Source organism: Puntigrus tetrazona, chromosome 1, assembly GCF_018831695.1.
Source record: "Puntigrus tetrazona isolate hp1 chromosome 1, ASM1883169v1, whole genome shotgun sequence".
NCBI classification, from domain to species: Eukaryota; Metazoa; Chordata; class Actinopteri; order Cypriniformes; family Cyprinidae; genus Puntigrus; species Puntigrus tetrazona.
The window spans coordinates 24,221,687-24,242,661 of record NC_056699.1 but is presented as its reverse complement, the minus strand read 5'-3'; the positions used below and the strand labels follow the sequence as shown (position 1 = coordinate 24,242,661).

The following is a 20,975-nucleotide window of genomic DNA, read 5'->3' as shown; positions in this document are numbered from 1 at the left end:
TCCTTTTTTTTTGGTTCAGTGGACGTGCTAGAGTACAGCATGATAAGAGAACCAAATTAGTTTAAAGGAGAAACATTATTGAAAATTCTAAATATTTTATATAAAAAAAATATATATAAAAGTGGCATTGATATATGGCTGTCATTTACCGGTATTTACCCGCTGGAGCTGAGACTTTTTTTCATATTGTTTTAAACAGTATAAAACACTGTACGTCAAAAACTTTCATTTTTTCAAAAAGAGCTGTACACAATGCACAAGTATATATTTTGCAAAAAGTTGTAAGTTGCTGTAATTAGGTTTGTCTGTTAAATCAAACTTCTTTGGCTGGGGGAATCTCCACCCATTTCCCTTCACGTACGTCTCGTCTACGCCTTCACAATTTTAAATAACTTTTCGTTGTTCACAGGAGAGCTTTACGTTCGAAAACGCGTCTTGACGTACTAGACGTACTATTTTCCAAAGCAACTGGAGGCCTTAATGCAACAGCAGCAGATGAAGGGACAGCGAGAAAGAGTACTTGTACTGCGCTATCCCTCGCTTTCCGGTAGGAGGTAGTGGTGGGGAGTCGGACTAATTTCCTTGAATCGGTTCTTTTGAACAACTCATTTCAAAGAACCAAATCAGGGATTCTCTACGTCATGACGACATTACGTCCCTACGTGGTCCCGACGTGGCTCTAAATGCTAAGCCACATGGAAACGCATATCGCTGTTTATAATGCTTTTCGATTAGGTTTTATGTAAAAGAGGGTTTAGTGTCACAGTTGAGTTCACTTTGTTGCAATTAACCTACTCAGGAAAAACATAGTTAAGAACCTAAATACTTTGACTTTCTTCAGAATTTCTGATTGATTTACATTTTGGCTCAATGAGGCGTCATAAACGTAACTACAGTAGACCTATGTTTTATCGGCCAACGTTGGCTTTTAAAACATTTACAATACTATCCGTCGAATCAAAAAACGCACGCGCCCGTTTGATTCGGGAACCAGCCGCTTTGAAAGATTCATTCAAAAGATTCGATTCGGGGTTCGGAATGAATCGTTCGCGAATCTCGCTCACATCGCCAGCAGGAGGGATCCAGAGCGGCTGTGTCACTCGGAAGGAAACATCAGGGAATCTGTGGCTCTTTTTTTTTTTTTTTTTAAATCTAACGTTAGGGCTCAAGAAAAACCCAGCGACATCCTTCCCGTCATTTGGAAGAAAGATGCCTGAATTGTTTTGCTTTTTATCGGATGTAGATTAATATTCACGGGCTGATGCGGCCATGGCAAGTCACGGTGTCAGCCTTATCGATACCCGCCCGCAGCATTTGAAGGATACGAAGTGAAAGATAAATTATAATTGAGTAACGTTAAGTTTATCTGATCTCGGCAGACTTCATCTGTGCGCATGCGAGATAACAGTTCTGCGCTCTGGATATGCTGATGTGAACTGATACAGGCTGAATGCCTGTCCGAGATAATGTGATTTTGTCTTTCCATAGAGGTTTTTTTTCTCTAACATTATCATCGGCGGGTCTAAAACCGGGGGCCGATCCGCGCCGTTCGCCTCGTAAAGTGTTCTTAAAAGGCGCGTTTGATGGTTAACGGACGGATATCTTCTTCATCTACAATCAGCTGACCGCCTCCGAATCCGTAGCATTGGACGAGATAACCCGGAGTTTTCCTCTATTTGCTTAAACAGAAGGCTGTTCGGAAGCCAGGTATTTCCTCTTGCGTTAAAGGAGCCCGTGAGGACCGCGGCCGAACAGGAACGGGATCTTGGAGATGTCAGGCCGGCCTAGGACCACCTCGTTTGCGGAGAGCTGCAAGCCAGTGCCGCAGCCTTCAGCCTTTGGCAACATGAAAGTCAGCAGTAAGTATTAACATCTACTGCTCAGTGTCTCATATCGCGATATTTCTCGACACTATAAGATAAACACTCGGCTGTGGTCAGGGTGGATATGTTTGATGTGCAGTTTGTCATACAATCTCGCTCCTAATGTAATGCTGCCTGGATCTCAAGGGATGGGTCAGGACCTGTCTCTTATTATCAGAGCTGCTCAATGGAAATACATTTGCTGCATTGTGCTCCGAGAAAGCACGCTGCCTGGGCATCACTGCACAGCTCAGTAGTTCATACCAGGGAGGTTGCAGCGCCCGGACCTTTTTTTTTTCTTCAGCAAGATAATGACTGTGTTAGCATGCACAGGAGTATCAGACAACGGTCATATTTTGTCATATAAGCATCACGTAGACACATCACCACGAGTTAATAAAATAAAAGTCTGTTGCATGAAATAAATTAAACATTTGCTGAATTAAAAGGAAGGAAATTGTAAAACGCACAGAAGATAATGTCAGAAACATGACGCTTGGTAACTAGAACCGTAACTAAAATAAAATGAAAGCAGAAGATAAAAACTAATTCCAAATGTTAATAAACTATAATAGCATTCCTACGATCGCAGACTAACGCTGACCTGAGTATCGTAACTACAGTAATCAAATATTCCAGGTTAGCCTGACAAAGACAGGCGTCGCATTATATATTATTGCATGATTTGTTCTGAATAAACTGTTTATGTGATTTAAGGAACGTGCCAGCTGACTTTTAAAGATTTAGTTTTTAAAAACAATATTGTGTGGCAATCACATTTATATGATAAACACATTAAGCAGAATGTTCCTGTATGGCCACACAAAACTGTCATTTAAAGGGACAGTTCACCAAAAAAATCGAAATAATGTGTCATTAATTACACACCGTCTGTTTGCTCCAAACCTATATGGGTTTCTTTCTTCTGTCGAACACGGAAGAAGATATTTTGAAGAACCAAACAGCTGACGCTAGTCATTTTTTCCATACAACGGAAGCCAATGGCTACCGTCAACTTCACATTGTTAAAAGTATTATGTACCCAACAGTGCAAAATCAAACATGTTGAGTAACTCGCAAATCATGTAAATCGTACAAGATGAGTTAAGCGACACAGTTTTCATTTTTGGGTGCACTATGAGAGCTTAATCTGGGCGGTTTAGATTCATCGTCCTACCAGGGAAGATGTTCCTTGACGAGCTCAGAGCTTGTTTCAGTGCCCCGAGACCCTCGAATGCGTATTGATTTATAAGCCATAAACGTCTCGAAGGCGTAGCTTACAGCTTGATATCTCTCCCGCTATCTAGCTGGATAATGTTTAGCTGCGTGAGCTGTAAAATTGCCCCTTGCCCCTCTTTGAACCCATGCCCCATGGTTTGACTGACAGGCCTCTCTCCTGAGCCTCAGCCCAGCTGGATCACTCATTTCCTGCACTAATGATGTGCATCTCACCACTGCGCTCCTCAGGAAAGGAGGATCAGAGAGACGTGTGTGACTCACCTCTGACTCTTAACTCTTTTCCGAGTGCCTATACCTACAGCTGGAGTCACAGTCAACTTAACAATAGGGGAGGACATGTGGACTGGCTCCGATCGGCGCTTAACACATCCGTGTCTCTCTAATGGTTTTCCACCATAATGGAAACTCAGTGTTTTTTATTAGATTATTTTCTGCTTGGGATTAGATTTTGGAGAGCGTAAAAGCAGACACGTGCAGCTTGTATTTTTCTTCCAAACAGTATATACGCGTAATTGCGGGGGAAAAAAAACGAATATAATGTTTATTAAATTTAGCGCACTTAATATATACAATATTGAAACGCAAACGCATCTAGTCCTGTCATCAAGTACTACTTAATTGCAATATATTGAAACGTTTGTTTCTGTTATTCATTTTTTTATTTGAACTCAGAAGTCAAACATGGAGTTTATCGAGAATCGAATCTTTATTCTGTAGAGATGCATGAAATTGATCCAGAGAGTGAGAGAAAAATAAAACGTGTAACCTTAGAAAGATCTATATTCGCAATTATGCTTATTTAACGCACTGTTTATCATAGTTAGTTTCACAAAAATATTAAGCAGCACAACTGTTATTATCATAATGCTTTTTTAACACTAAATCAGAATAATTTGTGAAGGATCATGTGACACCGAAGAGTGGAGTAATGATGCTGAGAATTCAGCTTTGCTTCACAGGAATAAATACGATTTTAAACTATATTTAAACAGAAAATATATATTTTATACTGTGTTAATAATTTACAATATTATTGTTTTGCCAGTATTTTTGATTAAATAAAATTCTGTTTTGCTTATAGAATTCTTTGAAAAAAAAATATAATAAAAAAAAAAAAAAAATATATAATATATATATATATATATATATATATATATATATATATATATATATATATATATATATATATATATATATATTCTATATGTATATAAAAAAAAAAAAAAAAAAAAAAAAATTTTTTTACTGCTTATTAAATATGAGAGGATGTGCCGGTGGTCCTGTGGGTGATCTGTTCAGTTGATGGCCAGTGACTCCCAGCATCAGTCTTACCAGCTGACTCATCTTGCTGCCATGGCAACGCCCAGGCCTAAGGCAGCATGGCTTCCTCAAAAGGGTGTGTCCTAAAGAGGGGCTACACCTGAGCATGTGACGCTCTTATTATCGTCCAGGTCTAGACACGCTTGTCAGGGAACAGCAGCAGGCCTCTCTTCATAGCCGTGGAATTACATTTCATAGCTCGTATTAAAGATAATACCACGAACCCGTCCAAGCAAATTAGGGTTTAAAGCTTTTAAGAGCCGTTATAGACCTCCTTAGGGCAGGTGTGTATGAAACGAGCCTGGGAGGGACAGACGTTTGTTCAGTGGGTCACTCGATCAGTAATTTATTTAAAAAGTCTAAAACCAACAAGTTTTAGTTTTTACTGTTACTGTTTTTTGAATAATGTAACAGACTCTTGCTCGAGCTGATTAAGTTAATTATGACGTTTATCCCAAATAGCATTCATAATATTAAAAACAAACATACAAGGGTTGATATATGTAGAAAGATGGCGTTTAAATTCTGCAGCGCTAATCATCGGACATGCATAATCAGTTTGTTTTATTTATGAGCGTTTCATTTTCATCTGTTTTTAACATAGCGGACGGCGAGGGATAATCATTTTGTATGCGAGATAATGTGATTAATCCTGAAAAGTCTCTTAGACCGGAGAAGATTAAACTAAGCTGCGTCTTATATTAAATGCCTGGGTTTATCTGAATTGCTAAATGACTAGCGAGTTCGCGAGCGGGATGGTGTCAGAGGAGCAGGATGGGAAGATGATCTGGGTAAGTAATGGGCCGTGACTCAATTAAAATTCCATGCTGCGTAAGTTTGGGAGCCGAGATCTTTATTAGCTCGTGGTGTGATTGTGTGCGCGCACACTCACGCCCTCTGACTCATCACATTTTCCCGTGCTGAACGTGCACTCTGTCTGCACTTTACTCCACGGCTCACCTGACCTGCCAAACACACACACACACACACACACACACACACACATATACACATACACACACACACACACATATATACATACATACACACACACACACACACACACATACATACACACACACATACAGCTATGCAACACATCTGTCAAGCACATAAAAGACGCTATAAAGTGTCTTAAATCCGTATGTCGGCTTCGCGTTCATTTTCACAGAGCTAGCTAATTTGACATCCGCATCAGGCGAATCAGTTTATAAATGAATCATTCTTTTGACCTAGATCCTGTTTTGATTCATAAAACAAACGGGGCTATTTCTTAATGAATCTGTTTTTAAGTTCAGCACACTTGCTTGATCCGCACGCTGCTGCACGTTTAATGTCTTTTTAGTCACTATTAGTAATAAGAAGTAATGGTTTTGAGCAGCTAATCAGCATATATCAAAATGTTTTTTGAAGAATCGTGTGACTCCGAAGCCTGGAGTAATGATGCTGAAAATTCGGTTTCCATCACAGGAATAAATTACTTTAAAATATTTTAAAACATTACTTCAAAAAATAACTGCAAAATACTATATACAGATTTTAAAAAATAGTAATCATTTTGGCTTTTGGAATGAACTAGATCACTTTTCTAAAAAGTGATCTAGCTTTAGTTTCCAAATAAAGTCTCATTGCTCATATTAATTATTCCAGTGTCTAGCTCTCAAATGAAATCATCCATAATATAAACGCACAGAAGTATTTAACCTGTTTCCTACTACTTAAACACAGACTGGGTAACACGCGGCTACTTTATTTTCTACTTTCTACATTTTGCATCCTCATATTTCCCATTTTCACGTTGCCAAGCACTTGCTCGGGGGTGTGAAAAACATGATGAGGTGTGAAGCGGACGTGTTTAACTCGAAAATGGGCTCAGGTGAACGGACGATGCACGCTAATGAGCGTAGTAACGCCTAGAGCGCGCGCGACCACGCCACATGACAAAGCCGTTGTACTTCCTCTCTCTTTAGGAGATAAAGATGGCAGTAAAGTTACTACAGTGGCAGCGACCCCCGGTCAGGGACCCGACCGGCCTCAGGAGGTCAGCTACACGGACACAAAGGTCATCGGGAACGGCTCTTTTGGGGTCGTTTATCAAGCGAAGCTGTGCGACACCGGAGAGCTGGTGGCCATAAAGAAGGTGCTCCAGGATAAAAGGTTTAAGGTGAGGATTTCTTTATTGTTGGTCGCGTGTTGATAAGTACCTTATAATTCATTATATCTAGCTAGTCGCTTATCTCGTGATTCTTCCTTTCTTTCTTTCTGTCTATAAATGTCAGAATCGCGAGTTACAGATCATGAGGAAGTTGGATCACTGTAACATTGTGCGTCTGCGCTACTTCTTCTACTCCAGCGGAGACAAAGTGAGTGCCATTTTCTTCCCTCTTTTTTATTTTCTGAGCAGCATCGTGTGCCCTGTAGACCAGAAACATGCTGCCCAGCAGTTTCCGGCAAATGCTCAGGGTCGTGGGATATGTATTCCTGTGGTGAAAGCTGAAGTGAGTAGCAGTCTGATATCTAACTTTTTAATGAGCTGTGCTTGCGAGGGACTGCAGCAGAGCCCTGCAGGTAGTTTGGCTCTTGCAAACGCCGAGTTATACTCCGGACACCACAAGTCGTACTTGAAAAAAAATCTAATATACCAGTAGAGCACGACCTTTTAGTCAAGTGTTTTTATGAGCGCCATCAAACGATTAATCCCATCCAAAATAAAAGCGTGTACTGTATTTATTCATTATGTATATCTAAATACACACACATACTGTATATATTTTGAAAATGTATATACATTGATATATTTATGTAGTTATTTTGAATGTGAAACACTTGTGTGTTTTTAAAAATGAAATAAAAATATATTAATAGAATAATATATAGCACGTATGTGTGGCAAAATTGCTTGGAAAATGGCACGATAAATAAAAACAGGGTTTCTGCTGATTTTAAAAAGTTTTAGTTCACCGTTCCACAAATTAAGGCCTTCAATCAAAGCCGAAAGTCTTCCTCGTGTTTTTGTTTCTCAGTACAAATCTCTGAGCGTCTTAAACTCAAGGTTAATTTACTTGAGATACAAATTGAACATTTGAAGTTTGTTGCACTTTTTCTTTTATGCTTAAAACAATAGCAAACATCTGTTAGGAGACGAGTGAATGAAAACTTTGAATTAGTTGTTTTTGGCTGATATTTGCTCATGTTATAATCAAAAAAAGTGTGTGTGTACGTATATATTTAATTAAAATGTGAGATATTTAAACTGAAAAAACAAAATAATTAATCATAAGTAATGAATAAATAAATATGGATGGTACTATAATTTTTATGCAACATTTTATTTTTTTTTATTTGGGGGGACTTTGTGTGAGGCTATCCATTATGAACAAATAGTTTGAAATATACTTCACCGTCCCAGAAGGGAGCTCTATCTAATGGTGCGGTGCACGTCCACGAAATGCTGTCATTCTTCTGCAAATCATTATATAAATAGATGTGCAAAAAAAAAAAAATACGCACAAGCATACAGTACATACACTAGAAGACATCTGCTATCCAAACAGGGTGGTATTTTTGTTGTGATTTACAGCCCGGGCTGCTCATGCCCTACAGCGTCGACCTGTGGATGGGATTTCTGGTAATCCTGCGATAGGCCCCGGGGCAAAACCTGTCACAGCAGTGGCCAGCGACAGCTCAGTAGGAAACTTTTGATTGATGGGAAGCTAAACCGTTAGACCAGCCCTATTTTTATTGTATGACGAGCTCTGGCTCCTGCGCAGCCGACCAAAGGAACAATGTGTGTGTGTGCGCAGAGAGTTGACGGAGTTCACGTCTATGGGAGTTCAGACTTCTCTTTTAATGTATAATCTGTAAACAGATCAGACATAGGACCGGAGTCTCGTCGGGATCCTATAACAAGAATGCTATAGCGTTACATACCCGAGAGTAGGCTTTTTACAGACGTCCAAAATCAACCTTTCCTTTCTTTTTGAGGAAGAAAACGAGGTACCACGTTGTAACCCGACGCTAACCGTGTTCATATATGCGTAGTTCATGTCAGAGGCAGTCCGCTTCAGCCAGGAGGGCCACGTTCATATATAAATATAGATTGCAGCTCATGCTTTGGTTGCGGTTTGGAAAATTATTGGTTGTGAAACTTGAGAACGTTTCTGGGCAAATAGGGTCCGTTTCATCCACATGCTCCTTTGTTTCCCTTTTTTTTTTTTGGATTGAGTGAATTCAATTAAGGTGTCAGATCGGTCAGAAAAGCAATCAAAAAATATGACTAACGCAGTGTTTAACAGTACATATATATTTTTTCTGTTCTGACTTGGGCCTAAAATTAGGATTTGTTATATTACTTAATCAAAAATATGATAAATCATATTTTTAATTGCATACGATTTATATGTGTATATCTCTATAAATACTCTTCCTTTTGCTAAGGTTTGTTATTATGCTTGAAAAAAAAGTATGTTGGCGTCGCCGAGACCGAATTTATTTGGTACAATAAAAACAGTGATATTTTGAAATATCATTACTGCTTTAAATTAAATTAACTGTTGTATTTTAATATTTTCTAATGTAATTTATTCCTGTAATTGTAACTGTGTCACGCTATCCTACAGAAATCATTCTAATATGCCGCTTAATATTTGCACGCATTCCTAAATGCATAGAATGTACAAGAGAACAAGATTTATTTGATATATAATTACATATATTACATCAATAGAATAGAATAGAGAGTTCTAGTGTTAGAAGGCCAAGGTTTTGTATAAATAAAAATAATATTTATAGAATAGAATAGAATAGAATATAGAGTGCTAGTGTTAGAGGGTCATGGTTGTTTTTTTTAATATAATAAATAAGATTATGCGTTTAACTTTTAAAATGGCAGCGTGAATGTATTTTTTTATTATTAACTGCTTGTATTTCTTACCCAAAAATAACACTTTTTGTTAGAAATATGTGGAATAAACATTAAAGCCCATTAAAACTGGCGTTTCCAAGATGATCAGAAGTCATTTTTGCAATTCGATAAATTTTATTCGCCGTTCGTCAGATCGATGTTACCATGGCGACATTTAAATCAATCTATTTCAACCACGGTGCACACAAATTCAATATGTTTGTTTTAACAGGCACGTTGTTCACATAAGACTAGTTTATCCCACCATAAACCAGTTCACTGAATGTCAGCCATCGAACCTAAAGACGCACGCATGCAGTGATGCACATATGAGAGGCCGCCGGGTGTAAGGTTACTCTTGAGTTATTCTTACACACACCGGCAGGGCTTCTCTTTTGTAAGAAAGACAGAAAGGAAGATGTAGAGAAAGAGATCATGTGTGAGGGGTGCTTTGAGAGGCATAAAAGAAAAGCAGCAGAAAGTAGGATGTTGTCAGGGGTTCAGTCGTGATGGATACTGTGGCCTGAAACATACTTTATACTGGTGTATTAATTCAGGACACGCACATTTCCTTCAAAACACTGAAGTCCTGGACACAGGGTCTTTCATTTCAACAACAAAAGATACACGCGTTTTTAAATTAATTTTGAGAGAGGATGCAAATTTATATGACCGTTTTCAATATCAGTGATAAGAAGAAATGCATCTTGAGCAGCAGATCGTACTAGAATGATTTCTGAAGGATCACGTGACACTGAAGACTGCAGTGATGTTGCTGAAAATTCACCTTTGAATGACAGGGATAAATTACGTTTTAACAAGTGCTCAATAGAAAATCTCTGTTTTAAACTGCAATAATATTTAACCATGAATTCCAGATATTCAAATAGTTGCATCTCGGCCAGATATTGTCCCGTCCTAACCGTATATCAATAGAAAGCTTATTTCTTTTCTACCCGTATGACAGCTTTTGGTCCAGGGTCACATATTCGATCAAACAAATGCAGCCTTGGTGGGTATTAGAGGCTTCTTTCAAAAATTAAATAAAAAAAAAAATACTACTGACCCAATTCTTTTGAATGGCAGTGTTTGCATCACTGAAAGAAAAGAAAGAAAAAAAAAAAAGGTCGGCCTGTTTATTTCACTCTCTGCATGATTATATGTTGTTTTTTGTTAAGGCGCTACTTTACATAATTAAGCATATCAGCGATTTGAAGGAAAGTCTAATGCTAATATCATGAGCTCCATGTTAATGTTAACCTGATGATTTGGCTCGCATGGAATACGTTTATGGCCTGTGAAGTGGTTGTCTCTGGCCGTCTCATTACAGACAGGGCTGTCCTCACCGGTTTAACCCTCCATTCCTGCACGGTGACATAGTGTCTGACCGCTGCGACTCCGTCCCGACGGCTCCCCTGGTGACACAGAAACAGGATCAGTTCAGTTATGTAACCCTGTCCAGACAGGACTCTCACCCGTTTACTCACGCTTGGCAGCGGGGTGGTTGAATCAAAGTTCATGGATATTAGCTATCGTGTCACCTTATAGTCAAGAACAAAAATGTGCGCGGCTGATGTTTCCCACAATGCAGTGCAGCTCTATTTGTTTACCCGGTGACTGCTAAAATACAAGACATTTTTTACGGATTTAAAGTCGAAAGTAGTTATGTATTTGTTTCTGAAATCCTAACATTTACACGCCAGTAGTTTAAAAATATCCAAATAATACTGAAATAAACACATGTCATATTTCTCGCTGAATTCACATACGTCTGATATATATATGGTGTACCAATATCTGATTGGTTTAGAGCCTTTTTCAGCTGTGCGATATTCTAGTGATAACAAACCTATTATAATAAAACTATTATTTTCATGCATATTTCGGCTGTACATTTTCTTGCTGCATCATGAAGTCACGTGACAACTGTGTAGCATTCTACCATGTACAAGGTTTATCCTATTATATTTCGCACTGCATCACAAACCTTTTAAAATATAGTAGGTAGCGTATAGTGCATGCTGTACATTTTGAAGTGTGCTAGCATTTGCTTCTTTTGGCAGATGTTACAATATCATGTATTTTAGCATAGCTGGAATGCTATATTGACCAATCAGTGATGTTATGGCTGTTTTAAAATGTGTTAGACTCTCGCCTTCACTCGTTACCAGTGCAAAAGCACCAGCGTAGAGCCTTGATGCCAATATTTGTCATTTAGCAGCCTCTTTTATCTAAGGATTTGTATGCGAGCGAACAGCCAATCGCAGGACAATCAGAGAGGTGATGTCACTGTTGTGAGGCAGGAGCTGGCTCAGTGCCTTTGGCAGGTTAATTTTCCAGATACATTAAGGAGTTTATGTCTCTGGGGGGCAACAGAGAGAGAGAGAAATAATGATTTGAATAATCTATGTGTGACTTGTGTGTGTTGAGTCTCAGAACTCGTTCATGAATGGAAAGTTCAGAAGAACAGAGCTGGTTGAAATACTGTACAATATAAAACCGTTCTGTCAATTCAATATGCTGTTGCAGTCTTTTTTTTTTTTTCTCCAAACAAAATAATTTCTGACCCCAAACTTTTGAGCAATAGTTTATATGAATTAAATATTTACAATTAAACTAGAAATGTCTTATTTCTTGAATGTATTATAAATAAATAAAAATAAATAAAAAAAAAAAAAAAAAAATATATATATATATATATATATATATATATATATATATATATATATATATATATATATATATATATATATATATATATTACTTAACAAATAGTAATGGTAAATGTATTGCTCATTTAATTTTTGGATAATCTGGTGAGCCATGTTGTTGCATATGAAGTAAACAACTCACATGCCTGTGACCCGTTACATTCTGTATCATGCTTATTTATTCAGAAATGATAATTCTGTAATTCACTCACCATCATGTCATCCCAAAAGAAGATGGGAACCTGAAACGTTTTGTCATGTTAGAAGGATTTTGTTCCCATTGACTTCCATTCTGTTTCTTGTCAATACAATGGAAGCGAGTGAGCGATCTTCCTTTTAAAAATCTTTTTAGTGTTCTGCAGATTTAAAAAAAAAAAGTTTGGACTGACATTAGAGACAATAAATTATGAATGCCTTCTGGGTGGACGATGCTTTAAAGACGTTTTCATCCCTTCCTTGTCCTCTTCTTCACGCCCACAGAAGGATGAGGTGTATCTGAATTTGGTGATGGATTACGTGCCTGAAAACGTGTACAGAGTGGCCAGACACTACAGCAGAGCCAAGCAGAATCTGCCCATGGTCTATGTGAAGGTAACTTCTGTTCATAAAATCTGACATTATTCACTATTCTGAAGACGATGTGATTTTTTTCAATGCAGTTATAAGTTGGTTTGTTGCTGGTCCGGCTCATGAACCGAAGCTCCTCAACTAGTAGCACGAACTTGTGTGTGGTTTAACTTGGTGAACCAAGGTGGTCTTGCTAGTTTATATTTACTGGCTGGATGTATGTTCAGGAATTTCTTGTTTTCACGAGTGTTTATTCCGTGACTTTGTTCCTTTCTGACCTTTACGATGGAATATTTTGTAGATCTCAGCTTAAAGTCGCTGTTTATGTCTGTTTTCAGCTATACATGTACCAGCTGTTCCGCAGCTTGGCGTACATCCACTCGTATGGGATCTGCCATCGAGACATCAAGCCGCAGAACCTCCTGCTCGATCCAGAGACAGCTGTACTCAAACTCTGTGACTTTGGAAGGTGAGACGGGGAAATTGGGTGCCGTCGTGCGTATAACATCTGCTGAAAAACCTAACAGCACTTGTTCATTTCAGGTTCCTGAGTAAAACTATGTTGAAACGTCGCCTGAAGTTCTGTAACTGTGCACACTATACCATTCAAACGTTTGGGGTCAGTAAAAAAAAAAAAAAATTAAGGAGAAATCAATGCTTTTATTCCCCAAGGAGTCAGTAAAGTCATATTATGGATTATGAAAGGTTCATATTTTGGTTTTGGGAGTCTCCAGCAGACATGCATCCAGGGTCAAACACCACTTTCATTTTCTTATAATGTATATTTATTTTTACCTTATTTGTTCAACGGCTCATTAGTTCAACAGTTGATTTTTCCAAACCCCCTTCAGTGATTGGCCGTCTTCATTTAAAGCAGTGTTCGTGAGCTTTTACTGCTCCAAAAGTGCCATCTAGTGGCAATTTGGCAAAGAATAATTTCGCATTTTCATTCAGACCAACGCGAAAAGACCAACAAGCGGTCTGAGAGTAAGGTAATATTTCATGTTGACAAATGACCCATTTCAGTGTTTCAGAGTCTACTCTTTCTTTTGAGAGACAATAGCTTAACACACGGTGCACTTTTAGATTTAAACCGTTTTTTATATGTAATTATATGTATTTAAAAATACGCAACACGGACACAAAGATTCTTTTAGAGAGGGTTTCTATATTTTAAATAAGGGTTCTGTATCACAGTTTTCACAAAATATGAAGCAGCACAACTGTTAATAATTACATTAATAATTATAAGAGATGTTTCTTGAACACAGATTTGTATATTAGACTGTATATTGATTTCTGAAGGATCATGTGACACTGAAGACTGAATTTTAATCCATTTTAATTGTTGAACAAATAAGAGACTTACCAACCCCAGCTTTATCAAATACTTTGATAAATAGTGAATAGAGAAAGAAAGACATGCAACAAGTTTCCATCATACACGCGGTATTAACTGAAAAGCATCCCAGGATGCACTTCATAAAGTTGGTTGAGGGAATGAGGGTAATGTGGAAGAAAGACGTTGCGTGTGTGATGTGGTAACTTTACTGGAAAACTTTTTACAGCGACTGAACAAGTCTCCTGGGTGAAAAGTGACTATTTCATGGATCAAACCCCATCATCAGACACATTTAGCTTTGAGCATTGTGATATAAATCTATGACTGACTGCTTTAAACTTTCTCTGTTGTTAACAAACATTTGGATGTAGTTAGCGTTTGGCTGTAATGATCGTGATTATTGTTCTTGTGATGATAATGTGTCCAATGATGATGGCTGTTTTGATGTAGACGCGTGTTGGTGTAATTTCTGGTTGTGTCTGTCTGTGTCTCTCATTCGGTCTGTTTCTCTCTGTCTCCTGCAGTGCTAAGCAGCTGGTGCGTGGTGAGCCTAATGTTTCCTACATCTGCTCGCGCTACTACAGAGCCCCTGAGCTCATTTTCGGGGCCACGGACTACACTTCCAGCATAGGTGATCAAATGCTCTTTTTATAATAACATTTTTAAACTCCACCAACAGCGTTGGCATACTAATGCCAACTCTGTTCGACAAAAAGATTCTCCTGTCCTGTTGTAGTTTGCAGTCGTAATATAAACAGGACATAATTCGGATATTATTGTGCAACGGATTTATTTTAGCTTGAGTGAAGCACAATGCGCCTTTGTGCAGTGGTGTCAAAAATATATGTATATTTTTGAGTTTTTGAACATCACTTATTCTCAACAAGGCTGCATTTATTTGATCAAAAATTAAGTAAAATAAGAATAAGCCATTTTAAAAAACTGTTAGCATTTAGCATGGTCATTCCTGTCATCACTCCAGTCTCTGGAGATGCATTTTTTCCTTTTTTATGTCTTTACTGATAAAAGTGTAGCATTCTTGCCACATAAAAATATTAATTTCTTTTTTTTTTATCTATTTGACTATTGTTTGGCTGACATATGTGATATGGGATTTTAAATGAATTAATTTGCATAATTTCCTGGTTAAAACTACATGCATCAACAATCCATATCGCAGCTGTTTCTATATGCTTCAGTAAACCACAAGACCTACAAAGTAATGCTAAAAGAGCTTAAAGACATCACTGAGACATGGTAATGAAATGTGATTGAATACGTTTGTGCTGCTGATCTTTGTTGTAAGAAGAGTAAGTGCTGCAATGTTCAGTGTTTACTTTTGTTTTCCTTTCAGACATTTGGTCGGCGGGCTGCGTGCTGGCCGAGCTGCTGCTTGGACAGCCCATATTTCCTGGTGACAGCGGCGTCGATCAGCTGGTTGAAATCATCAAGGTATGGAAGTACGCGGGATGCATAAAGCGTGAAGCAGAGTTTCACAAATAATTAGAAACGTTTGATTGCTTCGACTTGAAAGAAACGCTCTTATTTTGGAAATTTTACAACTCCTCGAGAGTAAGTTGAGTTTTACCGTTTTCATTCAGCTCATTTCCGGGTCCGGCGATAGCGCTTTAGCTGCAGCTTAGCATGGATAGTTGAATCCGATAAGGCCGTTAGCATCTCGCTTAAAAAAAAAACTTCTACTGAATGGTAAAAAACTGAAAATAAGCCTATTTTCAAAAATAGCGGAGTGTTCCTTTTAACTGTTAACTGTTGTAACGAACCAATGAACGATAACCACACACACACACACACACTTAGTCATTTACACTATCTGACACAGCTGCGTTTAAAATTGAACTGGAAGTTAAGTGCTGGGCGTTCGGTCAGAGGAGAACTGACCCCAACTGAGTCTGGTTTCAAGGTTTTTTTTTCTCCATTCTGTATGCATGGGGTTTTGTTTCCTTGCCGCTGTCGCCTCTGGCTTGCTTGGTTGGGGACACTTAACTTCTAGTGATTATCGTCGAATTGATTACAGAGACCGTCTCTGCATTTAATAAAAAATTGGTCACTCTTGTCATTATACATCCCTGTCATTGTACTCTTCTACCTTTGATGCAACCTGTGTTGTTAAAAGCGCTATATAAATAAAAATGATTGATTGATTGATAACCTTTATTCTGAGCAAGTACCTCAGCGGTTGCAGTGCGCTTTAAAGTTGGAAGGTTTTTGAAATGCTGTCAACCTTTTTATAGTTCATCAGCTGGAAAAAAAATAATAAACTGCATTGTTCCTCTGTATATAGTCGTTACAGTTTTGGTGTGGATTAGATATCTTAATAGCAACAGAATAAGAGAACTTGTTTCCTCCAGGTGCTGGGAACTCCTACACGAGAGCAGATCCGGGAGATGAACCCCAATTACACCGAATTCAAGTTTCCACAGATAAAGGCACACCCGTGGACTAAGGTTAGCACGAGTGCTTCCACGTGTTGCAAGCTTTTTTTGAATCACCTTGATTCTGTACTGCGATTTATTCAAATAAAGCGTTTCAGAAGCTCTGTGTTGTTGTCCGTATGTTAGGTTTTCCGGCCGCGGACCCCTCCGGAGGCGATAGCTCTGTGTTCCCGGTTGTTGGAGTACACACCTACGGCCCGATTCACTCCTCTGGAGGCCTGCGCTCACACTTTCTTTGACGAGCTCCGTGAGCCCAACCTCAAGCTCCCGAACGGAAGAGAGCGGCCTGTGCTGTTTAATTTCACTACACAGGGTATGCTGCACGCAAATCCACCGATGATCTCTTTGTTGTACTGTAACTAGACATGTGCTGTATTCTGTAATGCGATATATATCACGGTATTGTTATAGTGGGCACTTCAAAATATTAATACAAAAAAATGCATTTATAAAAAATGATTCAGAATTGGTGTTCAATACTTTAATATTTAGTCCCAATAGGCTATTTATTTAAAAATTCTTTATTATTTAATATTAATTATTCATTAGTTAATATAAACTCCCAATGAAACACAAATTAATTATAAACGTATATAATTTCAATATTTAATAAAAAAAAAAATTTAAATTAACCTGAGCTAACATATACTTAACATTAAACAAATATTAATTATGAACTCCTGTAGCAAATGTAGCTTTTGTTCATTGATAATGTTAATGCATTAACTAATTAACTAACTAAGGTTAACTAATCATATCTTACTGTCATGTGACACCTGTTGCTCTAATTCCGTTGGACTTTAATCTGTATAAAATGTTTTACATTTACACATTTTTGTACATTGTATTATTGTATTTAAATGTTCATTTATTATTGTTATAAGAAAGGTATTAATCCTGTTGTGCTCACTCATGATCAAAAATGCTGTAAAAGCAGAAATATTGCAAAATCTTATTACAAATAACTGTTTTTCTATTTGCTTCAAAAAACTAACCCTTAGAAATCTTATTCTAAATTCTCGTTCTAAATTTGCTTTCAAAAAAAACATTTTTTAAAGACCCAGGAACCTATTTTAGAACGTTAGCATGAATGTGTTTTCGCCTGCATCATTCTGTCCCGCGCTCTAACATCCATTGCATTTAATCTTCAGAGTTGTCCGGTAACCCGTCGCTGGCCTCCGTTCTCATTCCTGCACATGCTCAGAACCAGGCGGAAAACTCCTCCCAGTCTGCCTTGGCTGCAACAGGTCGGTTTTTCACTTTGGGCCTCTCGCCAAACCCAAGACCACTTCTTCTTACGTGACCTTCTCTCCCTGTTCCAGGTGCCAACAGTGGCGATCGTGGTCCAAACGCCAACGCTGCCTCTGCTGCCCCTAATCCTGCAACTTGAACCCCATCCAACCGTTAATGGGCCACTTTTACGCTGCTGCTTATTAGCCACGCCCACTCCCCCGGGGGTCAAGGGCGTGGCTACAATTACCCGAAAAGCTCATTATTTGATGGATGCACCAAACCAAACCATCCCCAGTCATTGTCTTTGTTTTTACTATTATTCTATTTTTTAATTTATTGCTCTGAAGGACGAATCGAGGGCTCAGAAACACCTCCTCAGGATCATCTGCGGTGATGTTTGACAATTCTCTTCCCCCTCGTCTCTCTTTTTCTCTCTCTCTCTATATATACACACACTTATATAAACCATCACACATACAAATAAGTTTTCACGTGTCTACTTCGACATTTTTTAAAGGGAAATCTGTATGCTGTAGCCGCTGCTTCTTTTATAATTGTCTCGGGCCCCTTCCTTGTCACCTGCGGGTGGAGACAAAGACTTAAAACGAGTATGAGCTGACACAGACAGCGCAGGTGGGATGCAAGAAAGCTGGTTTCTGATTGGTCGATACGACCGAATCCTGAACAGCGTGGACTGATTTCCAGGGCTTGTGTACATTCTGTAGACTATGTGAAATATATGCTAATGGCGTTTGCCTTTTTCCTCAGTACTGGGCAGATATGTTGTATGCTTAAGCTGTATGCTGCTGTGTACCTCTTTGTTTTTTCCACCACTTTTGAAGGAGTGACATTACCCATCCGTTTCCCGCTCGTCTTCCTCTTTCCCACTGTATAATACTTCACTGAACTCAGATGTTGCCACAGACGTAATATCAGATCATGTTCTGTGAGCAAGAGCGTGCGTGCGTGTGTGTGTGAGCGCATGCTGTACGTCTTATGTCTATAAATACTGTATGCTGATTAGTGAGCTAAACGAATTAAGCACGAAATTAAGAAAAATGATAATCAGGACCTTAAAGGGATAGTTCACCCAAAAGAGAAAATTCTGTCATTATCACTCGCCTCATATCGTTCTAAACCGGTAAGACATCAGTTCATGTTCACAACACAAATTGAGATATTTTTGATAACATACAAGAGCTCTCTGATCATCCACAAAGACAGCTGAGGTCCGATTAATGACAGGATTTTCATTTTTGGGGGAACTGTCCCTTTAAAACAGAACGCGTGAACGGGTTTTCAAATTCCAGCCTAAAGAAAGATGTCCGGTTTAGTTCCCAGACTCGCGTTATTTGTGTTAGAATTTAGCAGGAATGAGCGCTGAAAGCATTTTGAAACCCTTAACCTTCTGAACCGCTTCATCAGGGACGCAGGCTAACGAGGCAGGAGAAAATAAGACGGGAACGCTTTCTCTGCAGTGCGTTCGCTTCCTTTTATTGTTTTCGTTCCTCTTGTTCTCTTTAGCGCCCCCTAGTGTTAGTGGAAGCGCACAGCAGAGGCTGCTCTATCAAATGCCGTCGTAAATCAGTAGAGAAGAGTCACTTCAAACTGTTTATATCTCTCCCAAAAGTGCTGTTGAAAGAATATCTTTTCTGTTGCACGGTTAAAGCGACAGTTCACCCAAACAAGCATTTTTATTTTTATTATCTTTTCTATACAACGCGAGATTTAATATAGAGAGTGTGATTAAGGGCTGTCAAACGCAAAAAAGTGACTCGCGTGCTATATTTAACGCCTTTTAAGTCGTATCTTCGTATGTGAGAAAAACACAAATTAAATTATTAATTTCTAACTCCCTAACTCTCACACACACAGTGTTTTGGTCGAATTTGAAGACACTCAGCATCGCTGAAAAAAGTGTTGATGTTACAAAGTGATTTGCCATATTTTAATATAAACGATCAGAATGGGATTTTAAAGCTGGAGCTGAGAATGTGTTTGTAGCTTAAATGTTGATCTCCAAACACTTTCATGGTATGCAAACGATTGGTTCGTTTTATTTATTTATTCCCTACATGAAAGAAAAAGGACAATATGAAGGACTGGAAATCATAAAAACAGTGTTAATTTTTGGGGGGGTGAATTGTCCCTTTAACGGTTGTTTTTAATGAACTCTTTAAACTAATACAATATCTATGAAGGTGCACCATTGCTCGCGTGTGTTAAAATGCTCATTTGTTTAAATAATCTATGCTTGGCGAACTTGAGATGATTTTTTTTGTTCAGGTCAGTTCACTCTCACAGCAGGGAAAATAGACTAAACATTGTTTTTCTTTCTTTTCCTGTTTGTCATTTCAGCTTAAAGCTCCAGAAGGACTTTTTCTTAACCATCCTCTCGAATTTATCGTGCGTTCTTTTAACCGACATGTAAAAAAAAAATCTATTTACAGTGTTTACAATTAGTTTTTTTTACGATTATGTATAATACACGAGAATACGGTGTCGGGCATCTACGGTATTAAATTATTTTGCAATAATATTTTTGATTTATGTTTGGGGTTTCGTAAAACGCTTTCAGCAGCACTTAAAGGGAGCGATGTCGACCTTTACCATACGCTTCATTCAGATATGTTGGCGGTCTTGATGTAAAGTTTCTCAGTGACTCTTATCAGAGACGAATATGCGACGAAAAGGGAAATATACAAATGTGACTGTTGCCAGAGTTAAACAGCAGTCGAGCAACGGCCAACATAGCTATTAATTATGGTTTTGTTTCATTTTTCTCTTCACGTGACGGTATGTTACGCGTTCCGCTGATGTGTGTCCGGTCTCTTTTGTGTGTTCTGGTTCAGAGGAGTCACCTGATACTGTACTGCATTGAATAAAGTGTAGGTTAGCCTCACGAAAAATCTCACCGCTTCTTCTCTGGACGCCTCGGGGTTTCCCCCTCCTCTCTCGCACCTTCACCCTACCTGGATACAGTCGGCAAGAAAGCATTATCTCGTACGAGGCCGTTCCAGAAGATTGTTAAATATTTAAAAGACGTCTAAAAAGTAACATTCAGGCATTCTAAAAAAACACACCGGAAGAATGAAAGTCGCGCGGGTTTGGAACGACGTCGGCACGTCATCGTTTTGGTTTATAGCGACGGGAATGAACGTAATAAAACGGCGTTCTTATTAAGTGAGGCGAATAGTGCAAACGCCTCCGAAGCGCCTTTGTGTGACCTTGGCGCTTTATTGTGCTGATAGAAATGAATTACACCACGCTACAGTCTTGGGTCGTCGTGTCCCATCAGTGAATGGTGCCTTTGTCCTGTTTCACAAATAATGAATAGAACTGTAG

General features: G+C 38.5%; 1 protein-coding gene across 1 annotated transcript; it reads left to right on the top strand.

The window, feature by feature from the left end:
* The first annotated feature begins 657 nt into the window (after positions 1 to 657).
* gsk3bb (glycogen synthase kinase 3 beta, genome duplicate b) lies at positions 658 to 20,539 on the top strand. Its single transcript, XM_043239800.1, has 11 exons — positions 658 to 1,859; positions 6,392 to 6,585; positions 6,701 to 6,784; positions 12,516 to 12,626; positions 12,941 to 13,071; positions 14,469 to 14,575; positions 15,299 to 15,396; positions 16,314 to 16,409; positions 16,524 to 16,710; positions 17,549 to 17,644; positions 17,720 to 20,539. The coding sequence occupies exons 1-11, from the start codon at positions 1,772 to 1,774 to the stop codon at positions 17,785 to 17,787; spliced, it is 1,260 nt and encodes a 419-aa protein (XP_043095735.1). The 5' UTR covers positions 658 to 1,771; the 3' UTR covers positions 17,788 to 20,539.
* The last annotated feature ends 436 nt before the right edge of the window (positions 20,540 to 20,975 follow it).

Coding starts and splice junctions, on each gene's coding strand:
- gsk3bb (XM_043239800.1), top strand. CDS start 1,772: ATGTCAGGCCGGCCTAGGACCACCTCGTTTGCGGAGAGCTGCAAGCCA. Junction 12,627..12,940: donor TGCCCATGGTCTATGTGAAG/GTAACTTCTGTT, acceptor GTCTGTTTTCAG/CTATACATGTACCAGCTGTT. Junction 14,576..15,298: donor GGACTACACTTCCAGCATAG/GTGATCAAATGC, acceptor TTTTCCTTTCAG/ACATTTGGTCGGCGGGCTGC.